This window comes from Scyliorhinus torazame, chromosome 1 (assembly GCF_047496885.1).
Source record: "Scyliorhinus torazame isolate Kashiwa2021f chromosome 1, sScyTor2.1, whole genome shotgun sequence".
NCBI classification, from domain to species: Eukaryota; Metazoa; Chordata; class Chondrichthyes; order Carcharhiniformes; family Scyliorhinidae; genus Scyliorhinus; species Scyliorhinus torazame.
This window is the reverse complement of record NC_092707.1, coordinates 4,961,796-4,974,154: the sequence shown is the minus strand read 5'-3', so window position 1 is coordinate 4,974,154 and position 12,359 is coordinate 4,961,796. Positions and strand designations below refer to the sequence as shown.

The following is a 12,359-nucleotide window of genomic DNA, read 5'->3' as shown; positions in this document are numbered from 1 at the left end:
CACTTTTATTCCAAGAGCAAAATCCAAGGTCTGAGCCGTTAAAGTCAGGTGACCCTGACCTCCACAAGAAATTTAGGTACGATCCGCAAAGCCATCAAGGATGCCAAGAGACGGGACTTCCAGGAGCGGCGATGACCAGCTGAGTCGCACGTTTCGGCAGCTCCCGGTGAAACGGACTTTTGGGCTCTTGATAGGAGCCCCAACGGCAATTTTGACGGCTAAAAACACTGTGCGGTAAACCAGAAGGGAATTCCCCCTGGATACGGATGAAAAGAGGAGAAAGTGGCCGGATTGCAGTGGATCCTTTAGAACAGCGGCAAGGAAGGCAAGCAAAAACCAAGATGGCGTCGGAAGGTGGCAGTTTAACATGGGGCCCTGAACAACAAGAGTTCTTGAAATGCTGTGTGGAAGAGCTCAAAAAGGAAATGAAGAAAGAGCTGTTGGCCCCGATACTATAGGCGATCGGAGGGCTAAAGGAGGGACAAAAGACCCAGGAGCGGGAGCTTCGGGTCGTGAAGGCAAAGGCAGCCGAGAATGAGGACGACATACAGGGCCTGGTGGTGAAGACGGAGACGCATGGGGCACATCAGAAACGATGTGTGGAAAGGTTGGAGGCACTGGAGAACAACGCAAGGAGGAACAACCTGAGGATTCTTGGTCTTCCTGAAGATGCGGAGGGAGCGGACGTCGGGGCATATGTGAGCACGCTGCTGCACTCGTTAATGGGAGCGGAGGCCCCGGCGGGTCCGTTGGAGGTGGAGGGAGCATACCGAGTGATGGCGCGAGGACCGAGAGCAGGAGAAATTCCCAGAGCCATAGTGGTGAGATTCCTCCGTTTTAAGGATAGAGAAATGGTCCTTAGATGGGCAAAGAAAACTCGGAGCAGTAAATGGGAGAACGCGGTGATCCGCGTTTATCAAGACTGGAGTGCGGAGGTGGCGAGAAGGAGGGCGAGCTTTAATCGGGCCAAGGCGGTGCTTCATAAAAAGAGGATAAAATTTGGAATGCTGCAACCGGCAAGACTGTGGGTCACATATCGAGGGAGGCACCACTACTTTGAGACGGCGGAAGAAGCGTGGACTTTTATTATGGAAGAAAAACTGAAATGAGCGGGTTATTAAAAAGAACGTTTGAACAAAGGGGTGGGGCGAATGTGGGGGGCGAAGAGGGGGGTTAAAAAGGGGGGAAAGAGGAGCTTTATGTACTAATCCTGCGATGTGGTAACTTTTCTCTCTTCCACAGGTGGTGATGGGGGGAGGAGGGGAGGTGGAGGAGATGGGGCGTTGGCCATTGGGGGCGGGGCCAAGGGAGAAGCGCGGGCTTGGTTCCCACGCTATGATAATCATGGCGGGAATAGAGAAGCAGGAAGGAGGGGGCGTCGCACGGTGCGAGCCGAGGTCACGGGGGGAAGCCGAGGTCGGCCAGAGTTTGCTGACTTCTGGGAGCAACATGGGAGGGGGTAATTACGCTAGCGGGGGATCTAGCGGGGGGGGTGGGAGGGGGGAATTACTGGGTTGCTGCTGCTGGGGAGAGGGGGGAGCTGGTATGGGAGGGGTTGGGCGGGGGGGCACCGCCTGGGGGAGATACAGCTGCGTGGGAACCGGGTGAGGAGCTGGAAAAAGGGGATGGCTAATCGACAAGGGGGGGTAGGAAGCCCCCCCAACCCGGCTGATCACGTGGAACGTGAGAGGGCTGAACGGGCCGATAAAGAGGGCACGGGTACTCGCACACCTTAAGAAACTTAAGGCAGATGTGGTTATGTTACAGGAAACGCACCTGAAACTGATAGACCAGGTTAGGCTACGCAAAGGATGGGTGGGGCAGGTGTTCCATTCGGGGCTAGATGCGAAAAACAGGGGGGTGGCTATATTAGTGGGGAAGCGGGTAATGTTCGAGGCAAAGACTATAGTGGCGGATAACGGGGGCAGATACGTGATGGTGAGTGGCAAACTACAGGGGGAGACGGTGGTTTTGGTAAACGTATATGCCCCGAACTGGGATGATGCCAATTTTATGAGGCGGATGCTAGGACGCATTCCGGACCTAGAGATGGGAAAGCTGATAATGGGGGGAGATTTTAATACGGTGTTGGAACCAGGGCTGGATAGGTCGAAGTCCAGGACTGGAAGGAGGCCGGCAGCAGCCAAGGTACTTAAAGATTTTATGGAGCAGATGGGAGGTGTAGACCCGTGGAGATTTAGCAGACCTAGGAGTAAGGAGTTCTCGTTTTTCTCCTATGTCCATAAAGTCTACTCGCGAATAGACTTTTTTGTGCTGGGAAGGGCGTTGATCCCGAAGGTGAGGGGAACGGAGTATACGGCTATAGCCATTTCGGATCACGCTCCACACTGGGTAGACTTGGAGATAGGGGAGGAAACAGGAGGGCGCCCACCCTGGAGAATGGACATGGGACTAATGGCAGTTGAGGGGGTGTGTCTAAGGGTGAGGGGGTGCATTGAAAAGTACTTGGAACTCAATGATAATGGGGAGGTCCAGGTGGGAGTGGTCTGGGAGGCGTTGAAGGCGGTGGTTAGAGGGGAGCTGATATCAATAAGGGCACATAAAGGGAAGCAGGAGAGTAAGGAACGGGAGCGGTTGCTGCAAGAACTTTTGAGGGTGGACAGACAATATGCGGAAGCACCGGAGGAGGGACTGTACAGGGAAAGGCAAAGGCTACATGTAGAATTTGACTTGCTGACTACGGGCACTGCAGAGGCACAATGGAGGAAGGCACAGGGTGTACAGTACGAATATGGGGAGAAGGCGAGCAGGTTGCTGGCACACCAATTGAGGAAAAGGGGAGCAGCGAGGGAAATAGGGGGAGTGAGGGATGAGGAAGGAGAGGTGGAGCGGGGAGCGGAGAGAGTGAATGGAGTGTTCAAGACATTTTATAAAAAATTATATGAAGCTCAACCCCCGGATGGGAGGGAGAGAATGATGGGCTTCTTGGATCGGCTGGAATTTCCCAAGGTGGAAGAGCAGGAAAGGGTGGGACTGGGAGCACAGATCGAGGTAGAAGAAGTGGTGAAAGGAATTAGGAGCATGCAGGCGAGAAAGGCCCCGGGACCGGATGGATTCCCAGTCGAATTCTATAGAAAATATGTGGACTTGCTCGCCCCGGTATTGACGAGGACCTTTAATGAGGCAAAGGAAAGGGGACAACTGCCCCCGACTATGTCTGAAGCAACGATATCGCTTCTCTTAAAGAAGGAAAAGGACCCGCTACAATGCGGGTCCTATAGACCTATTTCCCTCCTAAATGTAGATGCCAAGATCCTGGCCAAGGTAATGGCAATGAGAATAGAGGAGTGTGTCCCGGGGGTGGTCCACGAGGACCAAACTGGGTTTGTGAAGGGGAGACAGCTGAACACGAATATACGGAGGCTGTTAGAGGTAATGATGATGGCCCCACCAGAGGGGGAAACGGAGATAGTAGTGGCGATGGATGCCGAGAAAGCATTTGATAGAGTGGAGTGGGATTATTTGTGGGAGGTGTTGAGGAGATTTGGTTTTGGAGAGGGGTATGTTAGATGGGTGCAGCTGTTGTATAGGGCCCCGATGGCGAGCGTGGTCACGAATGGACGGGGATCTGCATATTTTCGGCTCCATAGAGGGACAAGGCAGGGATGCCCTCTGTCCCCATTATTGTTTGCACTGGCGATTGAGCCCCTGGCGATAGCGTTGAGGGGTTCCAGGAAGTGGAGGGGAGTACTTAGAGGAGGAGAAGAACACCGGGTATCTTTGTATGCGGACGATTTGCTACTATACGTGGCAGACCCGGCGGAGGGGATGCCAGAAATAATGCGGATACTTGGGGAGTTTGGGGATTTTTCAGGGTATAAATTGAACATGGGGAAAAGTGAGTTGTTTGTGGTGCATCCAGGGGAGCAGAGTAGAGAAATAGAGGACCTACCGTTGAGGAAGGTAACAAGGGACTTTCGTTACCTGGGGATCCAGATAGCCAAGAATTGGGGCACATTGCATAGGTTAAATTTAACGCGGTTGGTGGAACAAATGGAGGAGGAGTTCAAGAGATGGGATATGGTATCCCTGTCACTGGCAGGGAGGGTGCAGGCGGTTAAGATGGTGGTCCTCCCGAGATTCCTCTTTGTGTTTCAGTGCCTCCCGGTGGTGATCACGAAGGCTTTTTTTAAAAGGATTGAAAAGAGCATCATGGGTTTTGTGTGGGCCGGGAAGACCCCGAGAGTGAGGAAGGGATTCGTACAGCGTAGCAGGGATAGGGGGGGGCTGGCACTACCGAGCCTAAGTGAGTATTATTGGGCCGCTAATATTTCAATGGTGAGTAAGTGGATGGGAGAGGAGGAGGGAGCGGCGTGGAAGAGATTAGAGAGGGCGTCCTGTAGGGGGACTAGCCTACAGGCTATGGTGACAGCCCCATTGCCGTTCTCACCGAGGAACTACACCACAAGCCCGGTGGTGGTGGCTACACTGAAGATTTGGGGACAGTGGAGACGGCATAGGGGAAAGACTGGAGCCTTGGGGGGGTCCCCAATAAGAAACAACCATAGGTTTGCCCCGGGGGGAATGGATGGGGGATATGGAATGTGGCAAAGAGCAGGAATAACGCAACTGAAAGATCTGTTTGTGGATGGGAAGTTCGCGAGTCTGGGAGCGCTGACCGAGAAATATGGGTTGCCCCAAGGGAATGCATTCAGGTATATGCAACTGAGGGCTTTTGCGAGGCAACAAGTGAGGGAATTCCCGCAGCTCCCGACACAAGAGGTGCAGGACAGAGTGATCTCAAAGACATGGGTGGGGGATGGTAAGGTGTCAGATATATATAGGGAAATGAGGGACAAAGGGGAGACTATGGTAGATGAACTAAAAGGGAAATGGGAAGAAGAGCTGGGGGAGGAGATCGAGGAGGGGCTGTGGGCAGATGCCCTAAGCAGGGTAAACTCGTCGTCCTCGTGTGCCAGGCTAAGCCTGATTCAGTTTAAGGTATTACACAGGGCGCATATGACTGGAGCACGGCTCAGTAAATTTTTTGGGGTGGAGGATAGGTGTGCGAGGTGCTCGAGAAGCCCAGCGAATCATACCCATATGTTTTGGTCATGCCCGGCACTACAGGGGTTTTGGATGGGGGTGACAAAGGTGCTTTCAAAAGTAGTGGGGGTCCGGGTCGAACCAAGCTGGGGGTTGGCTATATTTGGGGTTGCAGAAGTGCCGGGAGTGCAGGAGGCGAGAGAGGCCGATGTTTTGGCCTTTGCGTCCCTGGTAGCCCGGCGCAGGATATTGTTAATGTGGAAAGAAGCCAAGCCCCCGGGGGGTGGAGACCTGGATAAATGACATGGCAGGGTTATAAAGCTAGAGCGGATTAAGTTCGTTCTAAGGGGGTCGGCTCAAGGGTTCACCAGGCGGTGGCAACCGTTCGTCGAATACCTCGCAGAAAGATAGATGGAATGGAAAAAAGAAGGCAGCAGCAGCAGCCCAGGATCGGGGGGGGGGGGGGGGGGGGGGGGGGGGGGAGGGAGGAGGAGGAGGAGGAACCAGAAGGACTCTCAGGGTTGTTAATATATACTGTATAATATGTATAGGTCGTTGCGACAGATAATTATATATTGGACTGTTAAATTATATTTTTGGAGAGTGTTACTTGTGATAAGGCAGTTGCCAATTAGGGTTAGTTTTCATTTTTGTTATTTATTATTTATTCATTTTTTGTTTATAAAATAGGTCATTGTTATTTGTGTTGTTATAATATTGTGTAAAGGATGCACAATGTACTGTGTTGGTTGACCAAAAATTTTCAATAAAATATTTATTTTAAAAAAAGGATGCCAAGAGACAATACAAGACTGAGCTAGAGTCACAGACTAACAACACGGTCTCTCGTCGGTTGTGGCAAGGCTTAAACAACATAACGGGCTTCAAAGCAAAGCCGAGTAGAATCTCTGGCAACAGAGCACCCCTCTCCGATGAACTCAATGCATTCTGCTTGTTTTGAGCAGGAAGCCAACAAAGCATCGTCAACTGTCCCAACAGCCTTGGACACACCCATATCTACCGTGACAACTTCCAAAGTCAGCTCGGCCTTCTTGAAAATTAACCCACGGAAAGCAACGGGTCCCGACAGACAGAGTCCCTGGTCATGCACTCCAATCCTGCAGGGACCAACTGGTGGGTGTCTTCGCAGGCATCTTCAACCTCTCCCTACTCCATTCCGTGGTTCCCACCTGCTTCATGAAGACCACCATGAGACCGGTGTCAAGAAGAAACAGGCAACGTGCCTCAACGACTACAGTCCATTGGCCCTGACAACTATCATTATGAAGTGCTTTGAGAGGATAGTCGTGAGACACATCAACTCCATATTCCCAGAATGCCATGATCCACTATAATTCACATACCGCCACAAATGGTCCACAACAGAATTAATTTCCCTGGACCTACACTCACCACTGGAATATCTCAACAACAAGGACTCCTACGTCAGACTCCTATTTATTGACTACAGCTCTGCCTTCAACACCATGATCCCAGACAAGCTCATATCAAAGCTCCAAAACCTAGGGCTTGGTTCCTCACTCTGCAACTGGATCCTCGACTTTCTGACCCACAGACCACAATCAGTAAGAATAAACAACAACACCTCCTCCACGAAAGTCCTCAATACCGGGAAGAATGCGTACATAGCCCCCTACTATACTCCCTGTACACACAAGACTGTGTGGCAAAATCCAGCTCCAACTCCATCTAGGTTTTCTGACGACAGGAGCGTACTGGGTCTCGAACAACGATGAGTCAGAGTAAAGGAGATAGAGAATCTAGTGGTATGGTTCAACAACAACAATCTCTCCCTCAATGTCAGCAAAACTAAGGAGCTGGTCATCGACTTCAGGAAGCGAAGTATCATACACACCCCTCTCTGCATCAATGGTGTCCATAAGACCATAAGACATAGGAGCAGAATTAGACCACTCGGCCCATCGAGTCTGCTCCGCCATTCAATCATGATTGATATTTTCTCATCCCCATTCTCCTGCCTTCTCCCCTTAACACCTAATCCCCTTATTGATCAAGAGATGGAGATGGTTGACAGCTCCAAATTCCTAGCTGTATACATACACCAACAATCTGTCCTGATCCACCAATGTTGACACTACGACCAAGAAAGCACAACAGCACCTACATTTCCTTTGGAAACCAAGGAAATTCAGCTTGTCCATATTGACTCTTACCAACTTTTACAGATGCACCAAAGAAAGCATCCTATCTGGCTGCATCACAGCCTGGTATGGCAACTGCTCGGCCCAAGACCGTAAGAAACTACAGAGTTGTGATCACAGACCAGTCCATCATGCAATCCAGTCCACTGACTTTGCCAACACCTCCCGCTGCCTTGCGAAAGCAGGCAGCATAATCAAAGATTCCTCCCACCCGACGTATTCTCCCTTCCAACCTCTTTGATTGGTCAGAAGATACAAAAGTCTGAGAACATGCAGTAACAGATTCAAAAACAGCCTCTTCCCTGCTGTTACCAGACTTCTAAATGGCCCTGTTATGGACTGAACTGATCTCTCTACGCATCTTCTCTACTGTGTAGCACTATACTCCGTAGGCTTCACCCGATGTCCATGCATTTACATTGTGTAGTTATCATATATCCTATATTTTTCATGTATGGAACGATCTGCCTGCACTGTATGCAGAACGATACTTTTCACTGTACCTCAGTACACGTGTCAATAAATCTAAATTTAATTCCTTCTTGAAATTAGTTTTTTTTGCCTCAACTACTTTCTGTGGTAGCGAAGTCCACAGGTTCACCACTCTCTGGGTGAAGAAATTTGTCCTCACCTCAGTCCTAAAAGGTTTCCCCCTTATCCTCAAACTATGACCTCTACTTCTGGACTCCCCCAGCATCGGAACATTCTTTCTGAATCTACCCTATCTAATCCTGTTAGAATTTTCTAAGTTTCTATGAGATCCCCTCATTCTTTTGCCATCCCAGGAATCAGCCTGGTAAAACGTTGCTGCACTCTCACCATCGCAAGAACATCCTTTCTCAGATATGGACACCAAAATTGCACACAATTGCTTCACCAATGCCCTATACAATTGCAATAAAATATCCCTATTCCTATACTCAAATCCTCTCGCTATGAAGCTCTCAACATACCATTTGCCATCTTTTTGCCTGCTATCCTGTGTGCTCACTTTCAGCGACTGATTCATGAGGACACCAAGGTCTTAGCAATGCCGACATGTCTCACGATATTAACCCCCCACCATCTGGCCTGAGCTTACAAAATCCTACCAAGTGTCCTGACTTGAGACAATTCACACCTCTTTTCCCTGTGATTATCCCTCTCTCAAGTCTGGACCTGTAAAGACTTAATTACCTGCAAAGAATCACATTCAAAGTATCATCTTGCATCATTGACTTTGTCTATATACATGTTTGTGGAACCCACCTCTTCACTAACCTGATGAAGGAGCTACACTCCGAAAGCTAGTGATTCCAAATAAACCTGTTGGACTTTAGTCTGGTGTTGCAAGACTTCTTACTAGATATTACCTAATTGTCATACGAGTGTCCCTTTAAGAAAGGTTTTGTCTCTTATCATGTGACTTGTAGCACGTTGGGCTGTGGCTCTCAGGTGAGAGTTCTTCTTTGGGTTTCAGTTTGACTGCTTTGGACTGCAGAAGGAGAAAGAAGTATTTTCCCTGTTTTCATTTTAAAAGCTGCTCCAGTAAAAAGCACATTGGTTGTGGCTAACTGCCTTGGTAACTTTGAAGATATAGTTGTTTTCCGGAAGGAGTTTGAAACTGCTGATTGAAACTGGATCAGAAGCTCAGGAAAAGGACCAGTCCCAGTCAAGTGAGAATACAGTGTGCTTGAAAGGGGTTTTGGTTTATTGGATTTTGTTATTGAATTGGAACAGCTAAGGGGGAAATTCATTAAGGGTTCATACATAGATTACTGTAGCTGTGTGCTCATCCTAGCCAAATTCAACATAAAGATTGTGGGTCAGGTGAACTTCATAATACATTTTGGAGCTTCTAAGCCCTGGCCCATAACATAATGCAGATGATTACCTTGTCACTGTTTTTTCTTCTTTGCCAAGGAGATGATTAAATCCAGGGGACAAATTTTCTTTAGGACAGCGTTTGGGACTGGACTTAGCAGACAATGATGTTAGCAATGTGTTTCGTTTAGCTGAAATAGAACGAAAAAAATCAGTTCTGTATTTGAACAGGTGCATTTTAAAATCTGTCAACAGCTGGTCACAGTATTTTCCGGTGGGGAAAAAACAAGCCAATAGGCAATGCAGATATTTGTACCAATTTCTTTTAAATGTCACTTTCTTTGACTAAATTATTTCCCATCTTTAGTCCCAAGTTCTGGTATCTGCTGCCGACAGGACACGCTGTCAGACATGCTGTCAGACTGCCAGAATGTCCTACAGCTGGAGGACAAAAAAATAACATTACCCGCCTGATGGGACTTCAGAGCCCACACACTTTTGTCTCAGTACCTCAGCACTTGGCCCGACTCAAGAACTGGGTTCACGCCCATGTTTCTTTCACTTGTTAACGGGATACGGCATTCTGGACTCAGCCAGCATTTTTTGCCCGTCCCTCACTTATCTTAGGGTGAATTTTCAAAGCTTTGCAAGTTAACTGAATCATTAAACCCAAATTATGGGAAGCCTTAGGAGGCAAATCCCTAACTGCAAAGTTATACATTCAAATAAAATCTTCATCTAATTTATTGTTTTACAAAGAATTGATTCTGGGGAGGGGTCACGCGACGCGAGTGCAGGAGTGGCTGCATGTTTGCGAGGTCTGGTTCTGCTCGTCTTTTAACATTAATTTTATCCGAGTGCACATTTCATAGTCTGTTTATTGGCATATATATCTTGCACTATGTCCCTGCATGATCCTGGTTGCAATTTTGCAATGAGGAGCTGAGTTAAATCGAAGAGAATCCCCTTTTTGCCATGGCGGTCGTGGTTGGCTGGGCCAGGCTCAGCTTGAAGTGACGTTGTTGCTAGTGAATGGCCGACGCCTTGCTGTGTGCATCGGGATGATGGACGCCATTGCAATTGTTGTTCAAGAGGAAGATCTTGCCTCCGTGATGCAGATCTTTGGAGCTCACTTTGAGGTACCCTTGGGAGAATGGTGGAGTCGCAAGACAGAATCCTTGTATTCGATAGAGCACTTTCCCTGGTAAAAGCATGCCTTCGATTCTTTGAAATCCTGTTGCACTGTGTCTCGGACAAGGAGTGTCCGTGAGCCCAGTTCTTGGCGAGATTTGGGACGCAAGTTCCTGATTGAATTTGAAAATTGGCGACCATGCTTTAGTAATCTTGATCTGAAGGCTGGGTGTATCAGGGTCGACGGAAGCTTTTACATAGACATAGAATTTACAGTGCAGAAGGAGGCTATTCGGCCCATCGACACTGCGCCGGCTCTTGGAAAGAACACCCTACCCAAGGTCAACACCTCCACCCGATCCCCATAACCCAGTAACCCCACCCAACACTAAGGGCAATTTTGAACACTAAGGGCAATTTATCATGGCCAATCCACCTAACCTGCACATCTTTGGACTGTGGGAGGAAACCGGAGCACCCGCAGGAAACCCACGCACACACGGGGAGGATGTGCAGACTCCGCACAGACAGTGACCCAAGCCGGAATCGAACCTGGGACCCTGAAGCTGTGAAGCAATTGTGCTATCCACAATGCTACCATGCTGCCCGTGGTCTTCGAGGCCTGGGGTCGGTTGGATCCCCTCCCCCCAAAACCAACTACTGGACTATATTATTCGGTTCTCAATGTTCGTCGTGAGGGGTTGGAGGTGGCCGATGGTGTCGAGTCGTCCCGCCCAGTCCCCCCCTAGGATGTGGATCACTTGGGCCTCGGCATGGTGGAAGCGAAGATGCTTCGTTCATTGGTGTCTTAGCGAGATCCTGAGGAGTGTTCGATGATCCGGAGATGATTTTGGCCCTTGAGCAACATAGATTGTGTCATGTGTTATTATCCTGAAGTTTTTCTATAATCCTGGACGTTACCCGTGATTAGGCTGTAAATTATTTGTTGTTGTCTTTTCTCTTGCAAGGGCATGTGAAGTGTAAGCACGAGAGTTGCCCGATTTCCTGCTCTGGCAAAAGCCATATTAAATTGATTATATGAAATGTGGTCTGTGCAGTTTTATTCCTTTTTTAAATTATGTGCTGTAATCCTTGTAGTTATACTTTTTTAAAAATATATATATTTTATTCGAGTTTTTTGGCCAAACATAACAATACGTAGTGTTTCTTTTACACAACAATAAAGCAATATAAATAGCCGTGGCCAGTTTTAAACAAATAAATAAATAATATATATAAACAAAAACAAAAGAAAAACAAAACTAAATGGCAACTGCCTTGTCCAAAATAAATACTCTCCAAAATTACAGTCCAACAGTTCAATATACAATTACATATACCAAATACCTATACATGTACAATAACATCCCTGAGAGTCCGTTCGATTCCTCCCCCCCACCCCACCCCCCCTCCCCCCTGGGTTGCTGCTGTTATCTACTTCTTTTCCATTCCCTCTATCTTTCTGTGAGGTAGTCGGCGAACGGTTGCCACCGCCTGGTGAACCCCTGAGCCGAACCCCTTAACACAAACTTAATCCGTTCTAACTTTATAAATCCTGCCATATCGTTTATCCAGGTCTCCACCTCCGGGGGTTTAGCTTCCTTCCACAGTAACAATATCCTGCGCCGGGCTACAAGGGACGCAAAGGCCAACACGTCAGCCTCTCTCGCCTCCTGCACTCCCGGCTCTTCTGCAACCCCAAATATAGCCAACCCCCAGCTTGGTTCGACCCGGACCCCCACCACCTTCGAAAGCACCTTTGCCACCCCTACCCAGAACCCCTGTAGTATCGGGCATGACCAGAACATGTGCGTGTGATTCGCTGGGCCTCTCGAGCATCTCGCACACCTATCCTCGACCCCCAAAAATTTACTAAGCCGTGCTCCAGTCGTATGCGCCCTGTGTCGCACCTTAAATTGTATCAGGCTTAGCCTGGCACACGAGGACGATGAGTTTACCCTACGTAGGGCATCCGCCCACAGCCCCTCCTCAATCTCCTCCCCCAGTTTTTCTTCCCATTTCCCTTTCAGCTCATCTACCATGATCTCCCCCTCGCCCCTCATCTCCCTGTATATGTTCGCTGCCTTACCGTCCCCCACCCATGTCTCTGAGATCACTCTATCCTGCACTTCCTGCGTCGGGAGCTGCGGGAATTCCCTCACCTGTTGCCTCGCAAAAGCCCTCAATTGCATATACCGAAATGCATTCCCTTGGGGCAACCCATATTTCTCCGTC

At 48.9% G+C, this 12,359-nt stretch overlaps 1 protein-coding gene across 6 annotated transcripts in view; it reads right to left on the bottom strand.

Annotated features, from left to right (window-relative positions):
* The window catches only part of LOC140428264 (M-phase phosphoprotein 9), a 266,696-nt gene that overhangs the window by 32,317 nt on the left and 222,020 nt on the right, over nucleotides 1-12,359 (bottom strand). For all 6 annotated transcript variants that reach the window (XM_072514583.1, XM_072514911.1, XM_072514834.1 and 3 more), the window contains exon 20: nucleotides 9,064-9,184. In XM_072514583.1, the coding sequence (XP_072370684.1) occupies nucleotides 9,064-9,184 (121 nt within the window). The remainder of the gene's footprint in view (nucleotides 1-9,063; nucleotides 9,185-12,359) is intronic.